Source organism: Schistosoma mansoni (assembly GCF_000237925.1).
Source record: "Schistosoma mansoni, WGS project CABG00000000 data, supercontig 0248, strain Puerto Rico, whole genome shotgun sequence".
Lineage (NCBI taxonomy): Eukaryota > Metazoa > Platyhelminthes > Trematoda > Strigeidida > Schistosomatidae > Schistosoma > Schistosoma mansoni.
Genome location: NW_017386111.1, coordinates 7,913 through 27,166, shown reverse-complemented (window position 1 = coordinate 27,166; position 19,254 = coordinate 7,913). Strand labels below are relative to the sequence as shown.

Sequence of the window (19,254 nt, the reverse complement as noted above, 5' to 3'; positions counted from 1 at the left end):
CCAAGTACTTTAGGCTAGTATTACTTTTTAGATCACAGTGTTTCATGTGAGCGATGATAGTGTCGAAATCTCTCTTAGAGTTCGAACATATGGCGCAACATTTAAAAATGATTTTATCCCGAACTTTGTCCGGAACCCTTCGATAATTTTTGATGAATTCATCAGAAGCTAGAAAATCTCTAAATAATATTTCGACCATTCTGGAATTTTTAAAATCTCTAACGAATATTTAAAATTTACTAATTGTTGGTTTTAGCATGTTTTTCAGAAGGTACTGTAATCTTTAGATCATAAGTAATCATAGAAATACCCTGTTTTTCTGTACATATTCTGACCTTCGAGCATAGACCAGCTGTCTATACTTAGTGCTAAGCTGAGCTATGGTTATATTTCAAAAGTAATTTAAAAAATTCGGCTAAACAGTTGACGTATCCTGTCTGACTTCACCATTGTCAACTAAATTTACAGAAAAATTTAAATTGAATAAGCGAGTGATTTTTTTGTTACTTAATAAGGAATTTTGAAATGTATGCTCGTGTATGTACAACAAACTAGTATTAAGACCTATAAAGTTCAAATACTTAGTAAGTGAAACAGTTCTATCCTCCTTGATATTGAATATCTGTTCAGTTATATAAAGAAATGCTGAAATTGAAAACTGTGCATCATTGCATGATGACTCAGAAGCTAAATATTCCTGCACATGTAAGGTAACCTGAAAGCCCTGAGGATCGATCATGTTTGGTGTGGTGCGCACACAGCACTGATTTATCTGGTATTAGTACAATTCACCCTAGTTTTCAGTGTTTTTTCAACTGATATCAAAGCATAATAAAATCTATCTTTAAAAATTAATAAGTTTAAGTTTAATATAAAAAGAATTTTCTGACATATGCAATGAATTCTGACTTTCTTTTTTAATTTTTTAAACTTCAGATAGATATATTCCGTCAATTAATGGCGATTTATCAAGACATCTACTTACACCCACAGAATATTACATTAGTCGATGGATGTCTGTCACGGATCTACGTGGACAACCATTAGCTGTAAGAATAACCAGTACTGGTCAAAGCGACTCGGCACCAGCTAGCTGGCCTGATCTCAGTGGTATTGAACCAATCAACGGTATGAAACATGTTTTAGACCCGATATATCCTATTGGACAACGTCTAAGCCAATCAGCATCCGTGTTTGAACATTCACCCACACAATCTCGTGACAGTACGCCTAATCTACACTTACATGTGAACAATTTTAATCGTATTAGAAGCTTTAGTTCAAGATGTTTTACACGAAAACATCAATATTACAATACAGTATTTGGATTAGATCCTTCTTGGCCAACTTTGTCTGGAAATCAATTAAACGTTATTAACAATTATAGTGGAGTTAAATGTCAAATTGACGAAACATCACATTATGAAAATTTATTGGAAAAACGTAGTAAACATAACGTTGAAATCGATCCTATTTATAAAGCAAGTCAAATGTGTATTCCTCAAAAACAGTCGAAAATTAAATCGTGTGAATTTTTAAATGAATCGATATTGTTTTGTAAATTATCAAATCGTATTAATAAATCAACCGGTATTATAAATGATGGCTCAGAGTACAGTAATGTCATTACACCAAATCATACAATGAAATATTGTCAAAGAAAGATTAAGTTGTCACCTAATAAACATTTCATATTCAAAGAACCACATCATATCTGTATATCATCAAAAAAGTTAATAAAGCTATTTAAATTCAAACGTAAAAAAGATACTCATTCTGTTTGTGAGAAATTTGGAACACAGTCACAATTAGAACTAGCTAAAGCTGTAAAAACATTATCTGATGTTGGACAAAGTTTAATTGAACATTCAGGAGATAGTGTAAGTAATCTGAACATGCTTGAAATCCAACAACAACAACAACCATCATGTTCATACAGTACTACTGATAAATTCAATCTTAGTTGTTTAAGTAACCATGCAGATGCGAAGGAACAACGTGTCAAACATACAAACAATGATGATGTTAATCACCAGTCAAAATGCTCACAAATCACACCGATTCAATCAGTGGATTTCTCTGATTCCGGATTATGGAGTATGAGTCAAATGGCTACTGGAGATTGTACTAATTCACTACAACGACATCATACATCATGTTCAGAGAGTTCAGTATTCGGTTATTTCACTAATCGTAACAATAATGATTGTAATAATAGTGATCAAACAAATGAGATACGATTACAGCAACCAATCACAACTCCAATAAATGCATCAAGATTTGCAGAGATAAGACTATCACCATGGTCATCGTTAAAAATAAAAGATGGTCAACAGAGTACAGAATTTAAATTAGAAAAATCAAATCAAACTACTGATGCTACTACTACTATTGATAATAATAATAATAATAATAATAATAATAATACCAGTACTACAACTAATATATCAAATGAACATGGATTAACTTGTACTGATAATATTCCTTTGAACCAAAAAGCCGGTATGGAAAACGATACATTTTTATTATTAAATTGTAATTCTGAACAATTCGTTAAAGATCAACTATCAAATCCTTCAGTTAGTAATGTAAACAAATTTGGAACGAATGAAGCTTTAAAATTATTTAATAATGATGATAATAACAATGTAACTCATGACTTAAATGGTCCTATGAAAAACCAAATGTCTTGTACATTCAATTTGGAGCCTTTTAGTTCAAATTCAACCTCTTTCGAAGAGAGTAAAAATGATGATGAATCATTACACTCTCATATTTCGAAATTGAAACAAAATTATCCTCAAGAGAATTCCATTTCGTCAACTTATCTTTCGAAAGTACATAATAATAATACTAATAGTAACAACGCATCCGCTACAATCGGTAAAGATTTTACACAACTTTCGACTTTTCAACAAAATTCACTAATTTCGCCGATTGTGCAAAATAATAGTAAGTTGACGGAGTATAGTTTACCTTGTAGAATATCTACAACATGTGATGTACTTCAGATACATCCTACTATAAAAATATATGATTTAAATAATAAACCTGAAAATGATTTATCCACAGTGAAAGTTACTGATTGTAAACGATCTATTGGTACTCATTTAGTAAACAATAATGATAGTTTAAAGATCGGTCCCCTTCAACTAAATCAAGATTTCAAAGGAATTATGACAGACCCTACATTAGAGCAACAAAATCCCTACTCTAGTGAATCAACTCCGTTGAATACAAATCAAACAATGAAGATCGATTCACAAATAGACATTAACGTTAACTGTTCCGAAGATTCATTATTAATTAGTGTAGAATGTGAGAATAATTCGACATTTAATTCAGATATTAAACAAAATATGAATTCCTGTGTCATGACCAACAAACAAACTTTAACAAACTCGCTGATGGAATTAGAATGTACAACTCACTTGCCACTATCATTGAGTACTGATACATCTGCAGATAACCATTATTTAAATAAAAGTTTCAGTCAGTCACTGGACAGTAATGCAGAAAACCTTGAATACCTTAACGTTGTTACTGACCATCAAACTAATCAGCTACAATTTAAAAATGTATGTTTGCCAAAGCAACTCAATGAACAATTAACAACTATGCCAATTATTGAGGACATCACAGAACTATCTTCCACTCAAGCTTCTACATTATTCAAGCAACAAAAGAGGGATCCATTAATTACTCCCGATCATGCACATGATGTACGCATAGATGAACGATTGAGTGTCGGTTCACCTAATGGGTCCATCAGTGATCAATTAGAGAATAATCAATCAGTGCCTTCGACCCAAGTGAAACAAATCTCCTCATCAAATACGGAAACATCACATGAAGATATGAAACCATTATACTTGAAATCAGATTTGAGTAACACACGAAACTTGGACGATTATTTGTTGGATAATTCACGTCGAAATTGGACATTAGCATTATCAAGTGAGCTTACCAATAAGATAGATAATTCATCGAAAAGGAAATATGATTTTGATCAACTAACTAAAGAAATGTCAAATGATAGTGAAAAACCATCCACTGATCTTGAAATCAACAAATTATCAACTGAGAAAAAGGTTTCTTCAGATGAAATAAGTCAGTCGTTGACATTTTTACAACTTCATAGTGAAAGCGTAGAAGTTTCATGCAATAAGTTTCATACACCTACTAAATGTCACAACAGAGAGTTTTCCATGAATGATGAGGATATTTCCAGTGATGTCAGCTCTACCAAAGTTGATCATTTGCAAGATCAACATGATCAGCTGACTAATAGTGAGGAACCATTTGTGGCTAGTACCGCTTTATCGTTATCTTCAAATGTTAATATATATCACACGGAAGGAACGAATTTCTATGTTATTGAACCGTTAAATGAGAATACCACAATCGATTCGACAAACTTAACTCGGTTAACAGAAAAATTATCAATTAGCTCTAATAGTCTCAATAATAATGACCTGGATGCCGACGCTCATTTCAATAAAGTTGTCATTAAAACAGAGAATGATTCTATTGACTCTCGGGTTAAGGATCTTTTACAAAGGTGCTCATTAGAGGACATGAACACTTTGTCAACTATAATTCACATAGTAAGATCCTCATCCATACAATCACTACAAGCAACTGATGAAAATTTACTTTTGGCCAAAGTTGACCGTTTGCAATATTCACATAATCAGCTGACTAATAGTGAGCAGTCATTTATGAATACTACCGCTGAATCATTATCTTCAAATGTAAACAAATATTGTACAGATGGAACGAGTATCAGTGTTATCGAGCCTCCAAGTGGAAATCCCTCAATCGATATGGAGAAATTAATTCAACCAACAGCAGAATCTCTGAATAATCTTAGTATTCATAGTAATAATACATTCAACATTGACACTCGATCCGAGTTTAGTAGTCAGTTAGATGTGGTTTGTAAAGATGAACTTATTGAAGATAACCATGCACGTACAATTCCATTGCTCACAGCTTATAAAGAAGAGGTCTGTGGTACGATGCATGGTATCAATTCGAATTCAAAAACGGTTGATTCACTAGGGATTGAAAGCTCTTCATTATCTAGATTACACGAAAGAAATGCTGATGACGATAATGATTATATGGCTAGTGATGCTAATATTATTACTATTACTACTACTACTACTACTACTACTACTACTACTACTACTACTACTAACAATAATAATACTCCAAGTGCTGCTCCTAATGATGACACCATACCATATGATTCAACTATATCTCTCACATTTACCGATAAAACAAATATCCTGTTATCTAGTGATATTTCAGATCATATTGAACTTAATTTTAACAACAGTTTACCTACACCACCACCTGGTCGAGATAATGAACATTTAGATTATTCTAATACCACAAAAAATTCAGTGAATATTTCATTCAATAATTCCTTGGAGTTAGATTTCAACCCAACAATAAGTAAACTGAGTTATTTAATGCAATATGAATATGAATTTACCGATAATGATAATAATATTTATTGGATTGATCCTGGTAGTTTAAACAAAGATATTAAAACTATAGCACAACCGATGAGATCAATTGCAATTGATAACTCTTTAGAACAGCCAGAACGTACATCGAGTATTTATAATACACGATCACAACAGTTATCAGTAGTACCAACAACAACAGCGGCAACAACAGCAATACAAAATCCGATTCCTCCAGTCAATGAAATTTATATTGATGAAGACTATATTAGTCATTTATCATTAGATGACAAAAATAAGAAAGGTATTCTGGGACCTAAGGTATGTATACAATACTGTACTGTATCATACTACAAACTTAGCAATAACCAGTATTATGTATTATAATCTACAATAAAAATTGATTGTAGTTCGAAAACCACTAAAATCCCTGAAAGCACTAGACTGCTAATTTGTCCTATTATGTGGGACGCTTGTGCAGTATACATTCACTACCACATAGACGATCGAGCCTGAATCCTCTAGGTCTCGAGGCCAACGCTTAACATTTAGACTACGGAACCGGAATCTAATAATTTCAACCTTCAATTTCGATTAATTTGCGATATTGTACAACCATCCTTTAATCTCACTGTTAGATAATTGCCTCATACTTAACATAGTCGAACTCCAGTGGTCACAGTTTTTCTCTAGAACTTCAAAAAATACCATTCAGAACTAGTTACAAGTACAAACATTAATCATATCGAGTGAGAAACCGTTACCCACTCATAATATTGGCAGATGGTCGCCAAATATCGTGAGTGGATTAAAGGTAAACTACTACACCAGTAGATCTCGCCCAATGATCTTGAAGTTACGTGTTCGCACGTGACACCGAAGTACCTGGATTCGATTCTCGGTCTCGGGTCGTGAATACGCACTACTGAGAAGTTCAGTACTAGAACTAAATGGCTGCCCAGTGCTTCTGAGTTTTTTATAGTTATCTTACTTAGATCGGTCAGTGATCTCAATAAAATTATCAAATTAGTCAGAGGATAGCCCTTATGTTTTAATAATCATGTTTTTTTCCTCAAATCATATTGATCTCATTTATCGGATAACCGACTCATCAATATAAGCCACTATTGTTTACTCAGATTAATGTATACACAGATAGGAAACAAACCATTAAGGTTTCATTGAAATGAATTCCAATATTCACACTGATTATCGTTTGTGTGTGTGAAAATTGAGGTATTTATTTTGTAGTTATATTATTAAGAAAAAAACACTTCAGCAGTAATAACGATAATATAAAATTTCAATCAGTTTTTCATCATGTCTCTACTTCAACTTATATATTTAATTTATAGCAATAAACTAATACTAGTTGAGTGGTTGTTTTACATAATAATGTTATCATTTCACAAGTTATTATTGAAATTTTATCGAATGCATAACTAAGTGATTGAAAGAGGGATGATAAGGTAGTTATAGGAATTACAGTAATTACTTGTGAAAAAATCTTAGTAAGAATGGATATCTCATTAAATTCATTAGCGTGCACAAGAATGAAACAAAAGTAAAACCGATGGTAATAATTACTCCAAAGAAGATACTTTCCTTAAATTTATAGTTTAAAAATATACAGCCAGTGAAATACTAACACAAAAGCTAGGAGAAGCTGTACAAGAAACACTTACTGCATTCAGGCTGTATGCCTTTTTTACAACCGTCGGATGATAAGTACCACCAACAAAGACAGACTACTTCAATTCGCCGCATGGATATACTTTTGACAGTTTGACTACTCTTGTGGAGCTAGTTAATAGGGTATACATTGAGACAAATTAGTTGTCTCATTGTAGAATACTATCCACAGGGGTTAATCAAAAGACAGTTAAAGTTTGTTGAGAGATCTATTCTCATTCACTTGGTTAAGACAGACCATCAAATGGATATTAATGAAGCTTTTAAAGTTATCCACAGTTTCTCGTCAAATTCGCTGCGTGTTTTACACGTTAGTCCTTTGTACACCTCTGAAGCTATCTCAGTCCTCATCCAGAAACCTTTTATCTTCAAAGTTACAGATTTTAATGTTGGCTGTTTTATTCACCTTGCTTTTTTTTCTTAAAAAACAGATTGATAAAAATAATGAAGAACAAAAATCAAATCAGCGTTTTAAATTCTCTTCAGGAGCTTACAGTCTTTTTACTTCATTTTTCAATTTGGGTACGTTTGGTTTTTGGAGTTTAATAAAATTCATGTTATTCCTACCTGGTAATCTGTTTTTTTATGATTGTCACCCTGTGAAATCGGATCCAAATGTATTGTATTCACCCGCTGTTTTCGTCTATTTTTTCTCATAAAGGGTCATTTCGGACAGTAGTCTTCTTTGTAAACAAAGATGGATAGTGGCTAGCAGTGGAATCCAGGACGTGCGTTTCGTCCTATCTCGGACTGGTCAGCTGGATGTACCTGCATCCCACAGTTGATGTTCACTCATCGCGTTATCCACTCTGTCACTGAGTCCTGCTAGCCACCGGTTTGTGTAATTGGGTGAAGTTTAAATTCACTTAGTATTGTTTGTTTGAATCTTCCCATTGATGTTTAGGCCTGCAACTCGTCATCTACTACCCATCTGTGTTTACAATGCTTGTGAATTTAGGCTATATTGAGGCAATACGCACAGTATGCACATATGCCAATTAGAGACTGACCAGTTGCAGTCCTAACATATCGATGGGAAGATTCAAACAAACAATACTAAATAGTCTTTTTTGTTTATTCCATTTTTAAGTGTATCTCTCATGCTATGATTTAGTCTTTAGTTCAAATCGATTCCTTTCTTGTTGTAACAGTGTTAGTGTTATGAGTGAGATGTCAGTCAATATCTTGAGATATGATTCACCAATTTAGAATCCTGCAAAATTTATCTACCCCGCGTACACTATTTTGGCTATCACTTGGCGTCCTAAGCTTTGACCATTTATACTCTCCGATTGACGAAGTTAACCTTGAGTTGAGTTTGATAATAATCCTAACTCTTATTGGTCTAGAATGGTTGCTTTTCTTCTAGCCTAGTCTTTGATTCCGTAATAGAAGGTAGAAGAAGTGCAGGAGTGTATTTTCTGTGAATCAGTCCAAACAAAAATATAAGTTAATTTCCTGATCTCACATCTACATCAATGTGTAATTATAATATACACCTAACTACGTCAAAAATGAAAGAAACTAGAGTAAAAAGGTAGATAATTGATTAGCCATAATTAAAGAATAGTAAAACGTACGGGAATAGTCAAAGGGTTCATTTAACGCCTATAATAGCAAAGATATACAAATACAAAAATACAGTTATTAAATAATTATATAGTGAGAATGTAAATAATGATAGTCCATAAAATAGTTCAGAAAGTTACAACATACACAGTATTTACTAAGTCACAATAGTTACGTTAGTAACTTGTACTGGTTTGCCTTTGTGTTAGGTGCTTATTTGATTACGACTGACTAGATGAATGAACTATGTCCATGCTTTGAGTGGATATTTCTGGAAAGTCTTGTAATATACGTAACAGATAGTGGTTCAACGATACTTGATTTCCAATATTATTCCAACTCATGTTTTCTAGCAATGGAAAGGCTTAAGTTAGATTCATGTTGTAAATTCATCCTGACATGCTGAAATGGGAGTAAATAATTTCAATTCAGAAATTGAAACGATATCTCTGTGTAACTTGTATTTCACAACTGCGGAAAATATAACTACTTAATTACGTGCGTTACGGTTTACATAAGATGAATGATAAATGGCATTAGACTTTTGGATATCACGTGAACAGGTAGAAATTTACCATAAATTGATTTCAATTAGCTCCGTGGTGTAATAAATAATTGTCAACCAATACAGGATATCCCAAATTCCACAGTCAAAAGTGCTATCTAAAGGTCACCGGGAAGCGTTACCAATTTTAATGCAGAATGAAAACAATATAATCCTCCAACCGGACAGCGGCTCTGGTACAGTGATAAGTGTGCGAATCAAGTCAATGTGATGCTAAATAATTCAATAAGATTACTTATTGATCAGTCGAAGAAAGATATGACTGAGGCAGCAGAAAAACGTGTTACGAAGAAATTAAAAAAACCTTCTAAAGAGGAAACTAAGTGTTAATATCATATGTAATCAGTTTAGAGTTATAACAAGTATCCTTACGTTTATAACGGAATACTAAAAACAAATGAACCTGAAGTTTCTGTCAGACCGATGTTATCAATGACTAATTCTCCATTTCACACATTCGCTCGTTATTTGGCCAGTAAATTAGAGCTAATCTGCCCAAAGCTATCTGTCCACAGATTGAAAGACACCTTTCAATTTACTCAACTTCTAGAAAAAGTGGACATTTCTGATAAATTCATAATTTCTCTTGATGCATCATCACTGCTTACCATTAAACCATTAGAATAAAGCATGCAAATAATATGCCAACACGCTGACCTACTCGTCCTACCAAAGGATGAACTTAAACAGCTTCTACTAATGTGTACCAATGATATTCTATTTCGGTTCAATAACTTCTTTTATCGTCAAATTGATGGATCGGTTATGGGTAGCGCACTGGGTCCAATCCTGACAGATTACTTTATGAGAAACCCAAAACAGACAGTAGCGAAATCAGTAATCAATGACACATCGTTTTACTTCAAGTGTGTTGATGATGCATTTGTGAACTGTAATAATTATCAACATGCTTCTCATATACTGAAAATTTTCAGTATGGCACACGCAAATATTAGGTTTACGATGGAACATGAACGTGACAATGTGCTTCGTTTTCTAGACCTTGGTATGAGGCGTAATACGAATAGTCGATTGGAGAAATATATTTATCGAAAGGATACATGGAGTGGATTATACTTAAATTTCAATAGCTTCTAAACTCACTTGTTGTTGTTTACTTGTATCTCCCCATTGTTATTTAGGACTGCAATTGATCAGTCTCTAATTGACATATGTACAACCTGTGCGGATTGCCCCGATATTGCCTTAAGTCACAAGCTTTTTAGGCAAATATGAGTAGTGGCTAGTAGTGGAATGCAGGACACGCGTTTCGTCCTATCTCGGACTGGTCAGCTGGATGTACCTGCATCCCACAGTTGATGTTCACTCTAGGACTCAAACCCCATACCGTACGCTTCGAACGCCATCGCGTTATCCACTTAGCTACTGGTAACATTACATCCTTTGTATTGCGTCATTGATTATTTCAACTCTTTCCAAAGCTTGATTGCATCATTGTCATTTTTCTTCAATTCATAACTGACTGGTTTCAATTCATATCTTTCTTTATTACCATTAATCTGTTTACAGCTGTTTCACTACACAATCATCTAATGCTTGTTAACTCTATGAGTTCTAATCAATATTTCAGTGTTCGGGAACTTTCCCTCTCAAACTTAATTTATTTATCCGAAAGAAAAAAAGATTTATAAGCTTATTAACTCGATTAGAGTCTTCGCTACATCATAATACACATATTCATCTCGAATCACCCTCATATTTACAAGTATCTCAATATCTGTAATCACTTTGATATTAAAATGTTACAGGTCTGAAAGCAGCTGATGTGAACCTAACGAAACAAAATGTCCTTACTCTCTTTATGATAATCAAGGGAACTATATATGAAATTCGAGTTTTTTGTTTCATAGGAATGAATGATAATACAAAGGAGTAGTTCATTTATATTCGGAGACTTTAAAATTCAGACACACCCATTATCAAATGTCATTTTACATAATTCAGTTCGGAAACTAGTAGAAATTGGGGATAATTATATCATTGAAAAAGATTTTGAAATAACTATTTCTATGTATATGGAAATATCAATATGAACTAAAATTCTTACCATATTCTCAGTGGGACATGACAATGCACCAAACTGAGTTCAGGACCTTCATTATCTTAGTCTTTACTCTATACGTTTTCGTTATCATCGTGAATACAATGACGAATATTTTATGTTTTTGATGTATATAGATTCCTAATTCCAAGCCGATTGATAATTTACAAGTCGAATATTTCCATTAGTGAATTAGTTAATAGTTAGATAATCGTTCTATAACAAGAAGTATTCTTCGTCCTAGTAAAGAATATACCAATGTCTGTGCGCAATCACTTACTAACCTGAATCACATACACTATATATTTTATGAATAAATAAAAACAGTCAAGTTGGGCTATTGCCGTACGTGCACATTCTATTCGTCGTGCCTGATTGAATGTATTTAACGAAACCAAAGAAAACGTTATCAGTTTAATAACACCTAAGTTTTAGGCTTTATTTACAAAGCTATATCGTTAAACTTAAACAGAGATGGATAGTGGCTAAGAGTGGGATCTAGAAAGTGCGTTTCACCCCGTATGGGACTCGTCAGCTGGATTTGCTTGCACCACATAGTTGGTGCATAACTCGAACTCAGCACCTTTCACTTCAAACACCATCAGGTAGTCTACTTAGCTAATGAATTCAGATAGCTGCAGGGTTGTGAAAAGGGTAACTTTTAACTCGTATATATTGGTTGTTTGGGTCTTCCACTGATGTTCAAGAACTCAAATGATCAGTTTCTGTTTATCAAATCCTTACGACTTAAGGGCAGTAAAGAAGGAAATCTCACAGGATACACGTACTCCTAAAGAGACAGATCAATTGTAGACCCAAACATAAATAAGAAAATCCAAAAAACCAATACATATATATACATTACCGTTATCATTAAGAATATATATATATATATATATTCTTAATGTTCCATAAAACTAGATTATGCATATCTATATTCCTCTTATTATAAGCTTTATTTTGATCTAAAGACTATTATGATACGATTGACTATTCTTAAATCATACTCAGTTTATTGATTACAGTCTCCCCCGTTCACAACCATTATTTGGCTTAATCTTGTGTAAATGTTATTTCCTATTTTATGGTATGATGGGGTCCGTTTTGCTTGTATATAAGCTAGGTATGTTTGCAAACAACGATTCGTATAGTGGAAGTGGTATCAGTGTTCTAGACTCAACTGGTAGGGCTAGGAGGGGAAAGGATTAATAAGGACGCTAGACTGCTCATATCGGTCGAGCGTCATCGGTTTGACCCACTGCTGAGATTGCATAAGTTGTATTCCGATTGACGAATAAATCACATGATAATTAGCCGGGTTTAAAGATACGACAGTAGTAGTAGTAATAATAGCCATATTCTAATTGGTAACTAATTTATAGATAACATTATTAAAGTACTATATAGGTCTTAACTAAATGATAAGTGACTCCCTAGTAGGACAAACGCACGCTTGGGATTCAACTGCTAGCAATAATACATCTGTTCTCTACAAACATTCACTAAACATTCAAAATGTTGCGGATAATCTAAGTAACTGAAATGATCCACGGCTTCCATATATTGGATAGAAAAACGAATACTTCAACCATTCTATAATGGTTGAAGTATTCGTTTTTCTGATTAAAACCGATTTATTAGAATAAAGAACTTTGAAGATTGTTTACATTCATAGTATTAAACTATGGACCCATCGTAGACAATAATTGGAAGCCGGTAAACATTTGACAATTTTCTTACCCTAGTATAAGATTGCTCAGTAGTGGTCTGGAAACCAAGTGCTTGCAACGAGCCATGAGGACTCTGGGTTCGATTCCTGGAGAGATCACGGATTTGTCATCCTAAGAAGTCCAAAAATAGAATGAAAAGTCTCTCCGCTACATTCTAGCTTTCAATAGTTGTTTGACTAACATCCATCAGTGATATAAAATTACGATTGTAAATTTAGATAAATTTTTGACAGTTGATATGACAAAACCGATAACTTCAAGTCGTTAATTTTTATGACCAAAACATTTTATAAAATAATAAATGTTTAATTTAATTCTGATGGACTGATTCGAACAGTTTGAAAGGTTTTAAAGGTTCCAGGATGTTTTGTACTGACTGAGGTATTAATAGAATGAGAGTATTAATATTCTAGATCAAATAAGTTTAGTTGCTTTTCAACCAAACTATGTAAATTTCTTAAAATTGAATAGCGTTTAAATTACGTTTTACATATATGATTGGTTTTCAACATTTACTGCATGAATTGATCTTAGTTAGACTGCCATTGAAAATCCGGAATCACTGGACGATCATTACGAACTGGTATAAGACCCTTAGCAGTGGGCATTCGCAATACTTCAGTTAGGAGTAGCACACATTACTTTCGATCTCGTGTACGAAAGCTTAGGCTTTGGAACATTGAGCCCGCGTACAACGGTGCTTACGCCTAACTTCAATCAATTTACGATATTACGCGACTGTCATCTATTGTCTGCGGTGAGTGACTATCTCACACCCGACGTAGCTGAACTCCACTGGCCACTACTTTGGTTAAATACTTTAAGTTAGTTATCAAGAGAGGAATTGTTATCATCTGGAGAATCAAGTGAAACTAAGTAAAGGTGAGTAATTGTTTCGTCTTGTATGCGCAGCGTACTTAAAATAATACACAATCGAAGCCATGAATGTCATCTATCTCGTGGTAAATACAATGGCATTGAGCCATTGTGACTGTCATCTAATGCCATAAGCTCACAATTCATTGATCACTGGGTTGTGGTCAATGTCATGTGTGTCAAGTCCTTCTTAGTGCAGATCGAATGCTATCGACATACAGGAGGTCGGTCGCGGCCCGGATAGCTCAGTGGTAACGTCTCTGACCGTGACACGGGATCAAATTCGTCAGGGAGCACCAATTCCCTCAATATTACAGGTACGCCTTGCTGACGAGTGCCAAGTGGCACGAAACCCGGGTCCAGGGTTTCTTGTTGACCACTTCCAACCACCATCTTAATATCATAGGCTTAAATTATTGTCTGGCAAATGAAATGTGATCACTCTACCGGTTGTATAACTTCACACTAGCATTTTGATAATTTCATTACCTCGAACTTGGTCGCTATTAGGCACATAAATTCCTAATATTACTGATACATCTAAACAAAGAGTATGTGTGGTTCGAAAATTTCTTGTAATCTCTTGTTGTAGAAACCTAATTGTTTCACCCACTAAACCCCACAATACCACTCCAATTAATAATTATATCATATAAATGTGTATATATGACAATGTTGACTGAATAAAATGTAGAGATAAAACAGGGTTGCACAATAATGATCGACATTTTGCTAGTCATGACAATTCATCGTAATGTTTACAATGCTGACTGAATTTCAATAGAATTATTGATGGGTAACTCATAAAGAAAAAACTTTTAATGTTACAACACAGTCTTGTAGAATGTGTATTGTTATTTTCATACAAGTTTAAGTTCACAACATTAAGAAGATTCAACGACAGTATAGGTTATTTACCAATCCGTAGATAGGTAAACAAAGCAAAAAACACAATATAGAACTTTGTGTTTTGGTGAAAAGTAGTGTTCAAAATATTGACAATGCAGAATAATTGAAATTAGCAATATAAAAGCAAACATAGATGGAGACAGACAGTTAGAAAATGAAGCTTTTAAACAGGAATTTCAGCTATGTTGATGAGTGAAGTGAAGTGATAAATTCTGACACTTATGTACATGACTAAGGTTTTAAAAAATCAATAGTTTCACATCAAGGACTGAATTCAGTTAGAAAATCAGAAAATAATGAACAGCAGTTTTGTACAGAATAGAACTTCAACCCAATAACGAAAAAGCCCAAAGATCTGGTTTACTAACTGAAATCAGTTCATGATGCAAAATTACGAAATCCAATAAGCTTCACAATTGTCTATGCCAAAACATCAGTAGTTTTGTGAACTAATACCAGCCAGTCAAGTGATTGTTCTACATATCGAATACATGAAACCGATATTCTAATGATACTGGAAATTGAAAAACTTATCAGACCCTTCACTCTAACATTATAAATTATTTTACCTTCAAAACTGTTCATTCCATCCAGAGGACATTACAAACACATTCACGGTTTACCAAGTGTAGTTATATAAAGTTGTCATCTTTCAGTGGCCACTGATTTAAAGTTATGAGACAGGATTTCATTTAAAAGTCACAGTAAAACCAAATGAAGAGCATGTCAAACCAATTTTCTATGTATTTGCTTCGTGATATCATCGTACAGCCAAACATCAAGATTGACGCTTCTTTCCAAAAAAGATGAATCAAAAATTTCATGAGAAAATCTAACTTTCTATAAAGGCATGTAAAATGTTCGTTTGCACACTGACTCAGTTTCATTTTTTGGGTATATATATGTACAGTTATATGTACGATCAGTTGGTTTCCATTAAAGTGTTTCAAAGGTAACGCTGTCTGAATTAGACCTGAAGTTCCTTATTCAGACCACTAGTATGTTCGTAGCTGCTAGTAGTCAAATATGTTTTTACTTAGATATCTAATTTATGTGTCTCAATCTCACAGAGTATCAGTTCCATGGTGATTGTCAAAAATAGTTACTTACTAGTTCTAATTAACAAACAACTCTTAGTGCTAAGGATCTTACTAATAGGTATTAAACACTTACTATCGTAAAATACAGTGCAAACACGTAATTGCTACATTTATGCTTGATTGAAAGAAATCAATTATCGCATTAAGGACTAAATACATATGAGATCGGTTGATATTGAGTCATCAATCAGTGAACAGTAATAACATCGACTTCACTGAAAAACAAACTATAGGAATTATAGTTTTTGCAGTAATAATGACGGGTTACTGGACGATAGTAAATTGTCAAAATCGAAAGGACAAATTATCGGTCATATGTGGAAAAGTTTGGATACTCACTTCTGCCTGACGTTTGGGATTATGATGTTTAGAAAAATAATGAAAACCTTCATAATTAAGCCCTCCAGCTCAGCTAACGAAACTTCATCAAGAAATATGTTAGAAGTCCTTGAAAGTCAGCAATTCACTGAAAACAGTTTAATCAATCAGCTACCTTTAGAAACTTTCAGGATAATTCTAGGAAATGGAGGATTATTTTTCCATTTCACCCAATATATTATTACTAACTTTATCATCAATGTGGCATGGTTTACAGGAGCTTTCATGTTCTCAACACCACACACAACTCTATAAATACCCTTGTTTTTTGTAAAGCACTCAAACTTCTACATAAAGCTCCTTTTATGCTTTACACCAGCATTCTGGTCAGAGTTAAAGAATAAAGGATTTCAGTGGACTGAAAAGCGGTTACAGTGTTGTTATCTAATTGTTTCAAAAAGAGAAATATCAAAATGAAAGTCATAATGCCAATGCATGAAATGTAAAGGAAGATAGAAAAATGATTACATGTACGTCGTTATGATCTATTTTGAACTGCTTTAATCAATATTGCTAGAGTTCATATCAGATAGTTTCTTTTAATGATTTAGACCATAATTTTTATTATCTAGTAAAATGTCTTAGTCTATCTATATCTAATTGGCTTCTTCTTTCAATTCATACACAATCTCTTATGTTAATTGTTATTTTAAAAAAATCATTATGCATAAAAAGAAAATAATCATGAAAATTTTATATCTAGGGAAATAATTATTGATTAGTTGAATATGTGAATGAAATAAGTAGTATATAAATAGTTAAATTTTAAACAGAAGAGAAAAGAAGAATATTATTTTTGTTTGTTTTAAATCGGGTAGACAAGCTTATAAAGTGCATCTGAACAAAATAGTCAAATGGATAACAAACCAATGATTAATTGACCTCATTCGCATTTTCTCTTGATCAGGACAGTGTAATTTATAATTGTGAATCTTTCCTTGTGCTCATATTCATTTATTTTTGATAGTTGAAATTTAAATTTCAATGTGGATTTCACTTGAAAGTTAAACTAACTATCCTTATATATAATATTATTGATGACCAAAAAGTGTTGAGTATCTTTTGCATTCAAGCAGTTCATATCCTTGACTCAATGTAGAATCATGATGAAACTGAACTCTATAAGCCATTCAGTTAATTGACAATAGTATATTTCAAAGAGTACTTGAGTTTGACAAGAATTTCTGGAGAGGCTTCTTTTGAGAAACTGTGATCCATGTAGCTAACCAAACCCTGGTTTTACCCTATATGGATGTATGGGTTTACACTACACAAAAGTAGGGTGAAACATCTCTTTATTGAATGATCTTCCAAGATTCTCAGTCAATCGTGATGACAATTGCCGTCGAATCTATTAGATTTACACAAACTACCTAATGAGATAAACTTTATATTCAGTCTTTCACAAAGTTTTTACTGCCTTTTGTTTTGATAGGTGACCATTAAGCTGTTTCATTACTGGCATTTTTTTCCATGAATGACGTTTCAAAATAAATCAATGATGAGCAAACATTTAAAATAAAAAACGTCACGAATAATGATTTTTCAGATATTCAATATTTCAGTTCGCTTTGTAACTTGTATTAATTATAAAGTACGTGAAAGATCTCTCTGTCAGCCGAAGGACAGGTATTCCGAGCAGCAGTTTGTTCTATTCTATATTATGTGAGTTAAGCTTGACCTGTAAAAACAAAGGATCTCTGTGGGTTACTAGTACTCGATCACAGGTATCTCCGAAGCCTTGTCCGCGTACACTAGGACCGGCGAGTGAGTGTTATAAAGGTAGAATACTTGTTTAACGCTAGGGTTTCTTGTTATAACAGTCCTTTCACTTTTTACATGAATGTGGGACGTTAATTTACCTTAGACGAATATCTACACTAGATTCCCACCCAGTGTCTATTCTACAGGACTTCAACACAACTCGGATCAAGAACACGAGATTAGCCTGACTACAACGTCAATATATTTCACACCAAAATCCGACAAAATCCAACAACAAAGAACAGTTGATCAATAATAATCAGGATAGGGGAATATATAACACATATAACACCTGTCACACCATCCACATGCCTGACTCAGCAAAACAACCAATCATTATCATTCTCGCCCACACATCAGTGAGCAATGCTGAAGTCAGGCATGGGATGCCAGGCAAAAATGACAAGTCGACTGATGAGGTAGTGATTTCTCATCTGCTGAGTTGTTTGAGACATGTATTACGCACGTCCAACCACCCGCTACCTCAACGCGTGATGTTCGGTGTTACAGGAGTAGGTTAGAAAAAGGGAGGGGTTGGCTATATAAAAACATAGCATCAGTCTATAAATACATTGACTACTGGTTTTAGTCATGTTAGTAGGATACACCATATGTCTTGTGAAAAAATTTGGTCTTGGGCTTTGTTTTCTTTTATAGTGTTAAACAGCTGATGATCGAATCAAGACATCTAGTCTCCTGAAGTATTAGAAATTCACAGTGAAGTAATTTTAGGTAAATGACTAAGAATTAACCACGGTACAACAGTTACACTTGTTCGTCATGTTTATTATTTCTCAACCCTTTACGTAATTTGTTCTTCCTCTCCTCTGTTGATGACTTCATTTTTAATGGTATGAGTACACGAACAGCAATTAGCAGTAAAATGATATTACCTGTGATTAATCGTATTAATTAACCATTTGAATACAAATTCGACCACAGAAATCCCAAAATTCTGGATCTCGGAGGTTCAAAGAGTGCCAGTAAATTTCTGGAAACTTGGCATTCAGGAGAATTTCAAGTTAATATACGTGTCAATACGGACGCTATTTAATGATAAACATGCAAAATGTCAACCAATGACTTGGCCAGAGGTCAACTGAACAAAGGAGTCAACAAGAATCTAAAAACA

At 33.6% G+C, this 19,254-nt stretch overlaps 2 protein-coding genes across 2 annotated transcripts; both read left to right on the top strand.

Moving 5' to 3' along the window:
- Positions 1-675: 675 nt before the first annotated feature.
- Positions 676-7,828, top strand: Smp_194420 (hypothetical protein; the record flags this gene model as incomplete). Its single annotated transcript, XM_018792566.1, is given in 6 exon segments — positions 676-710; positions 941-1,590; positions 1,743-1,747; positions 1,752-2,952; positions 3,115-5,798; positions 7,601-7,828. Coding segments are annotated over 6 exon segments (4,803 nt in total).
- An 8,467-nt stretch (positions 7,829-16,295) lies between these two features.
- Positions 16,296-16,613, top strand: Smp_205190 (unnamed protein product; the record flags this gene model as incomplete). The annotated part of the gene is made up of 1 exon (XM_018792564.1): positions 16,296-16,613. The coding sequence occupies one exon, from the start codon at positions 16,296-16,298 to the stop codon at positions 16,611-16,613; it is 318 nt and encodes a 105-aa protein (XP_018644683.1).
- Between the last annotated feature and the right edge of the window lie 2,641 nt (positions 16,614-19,254).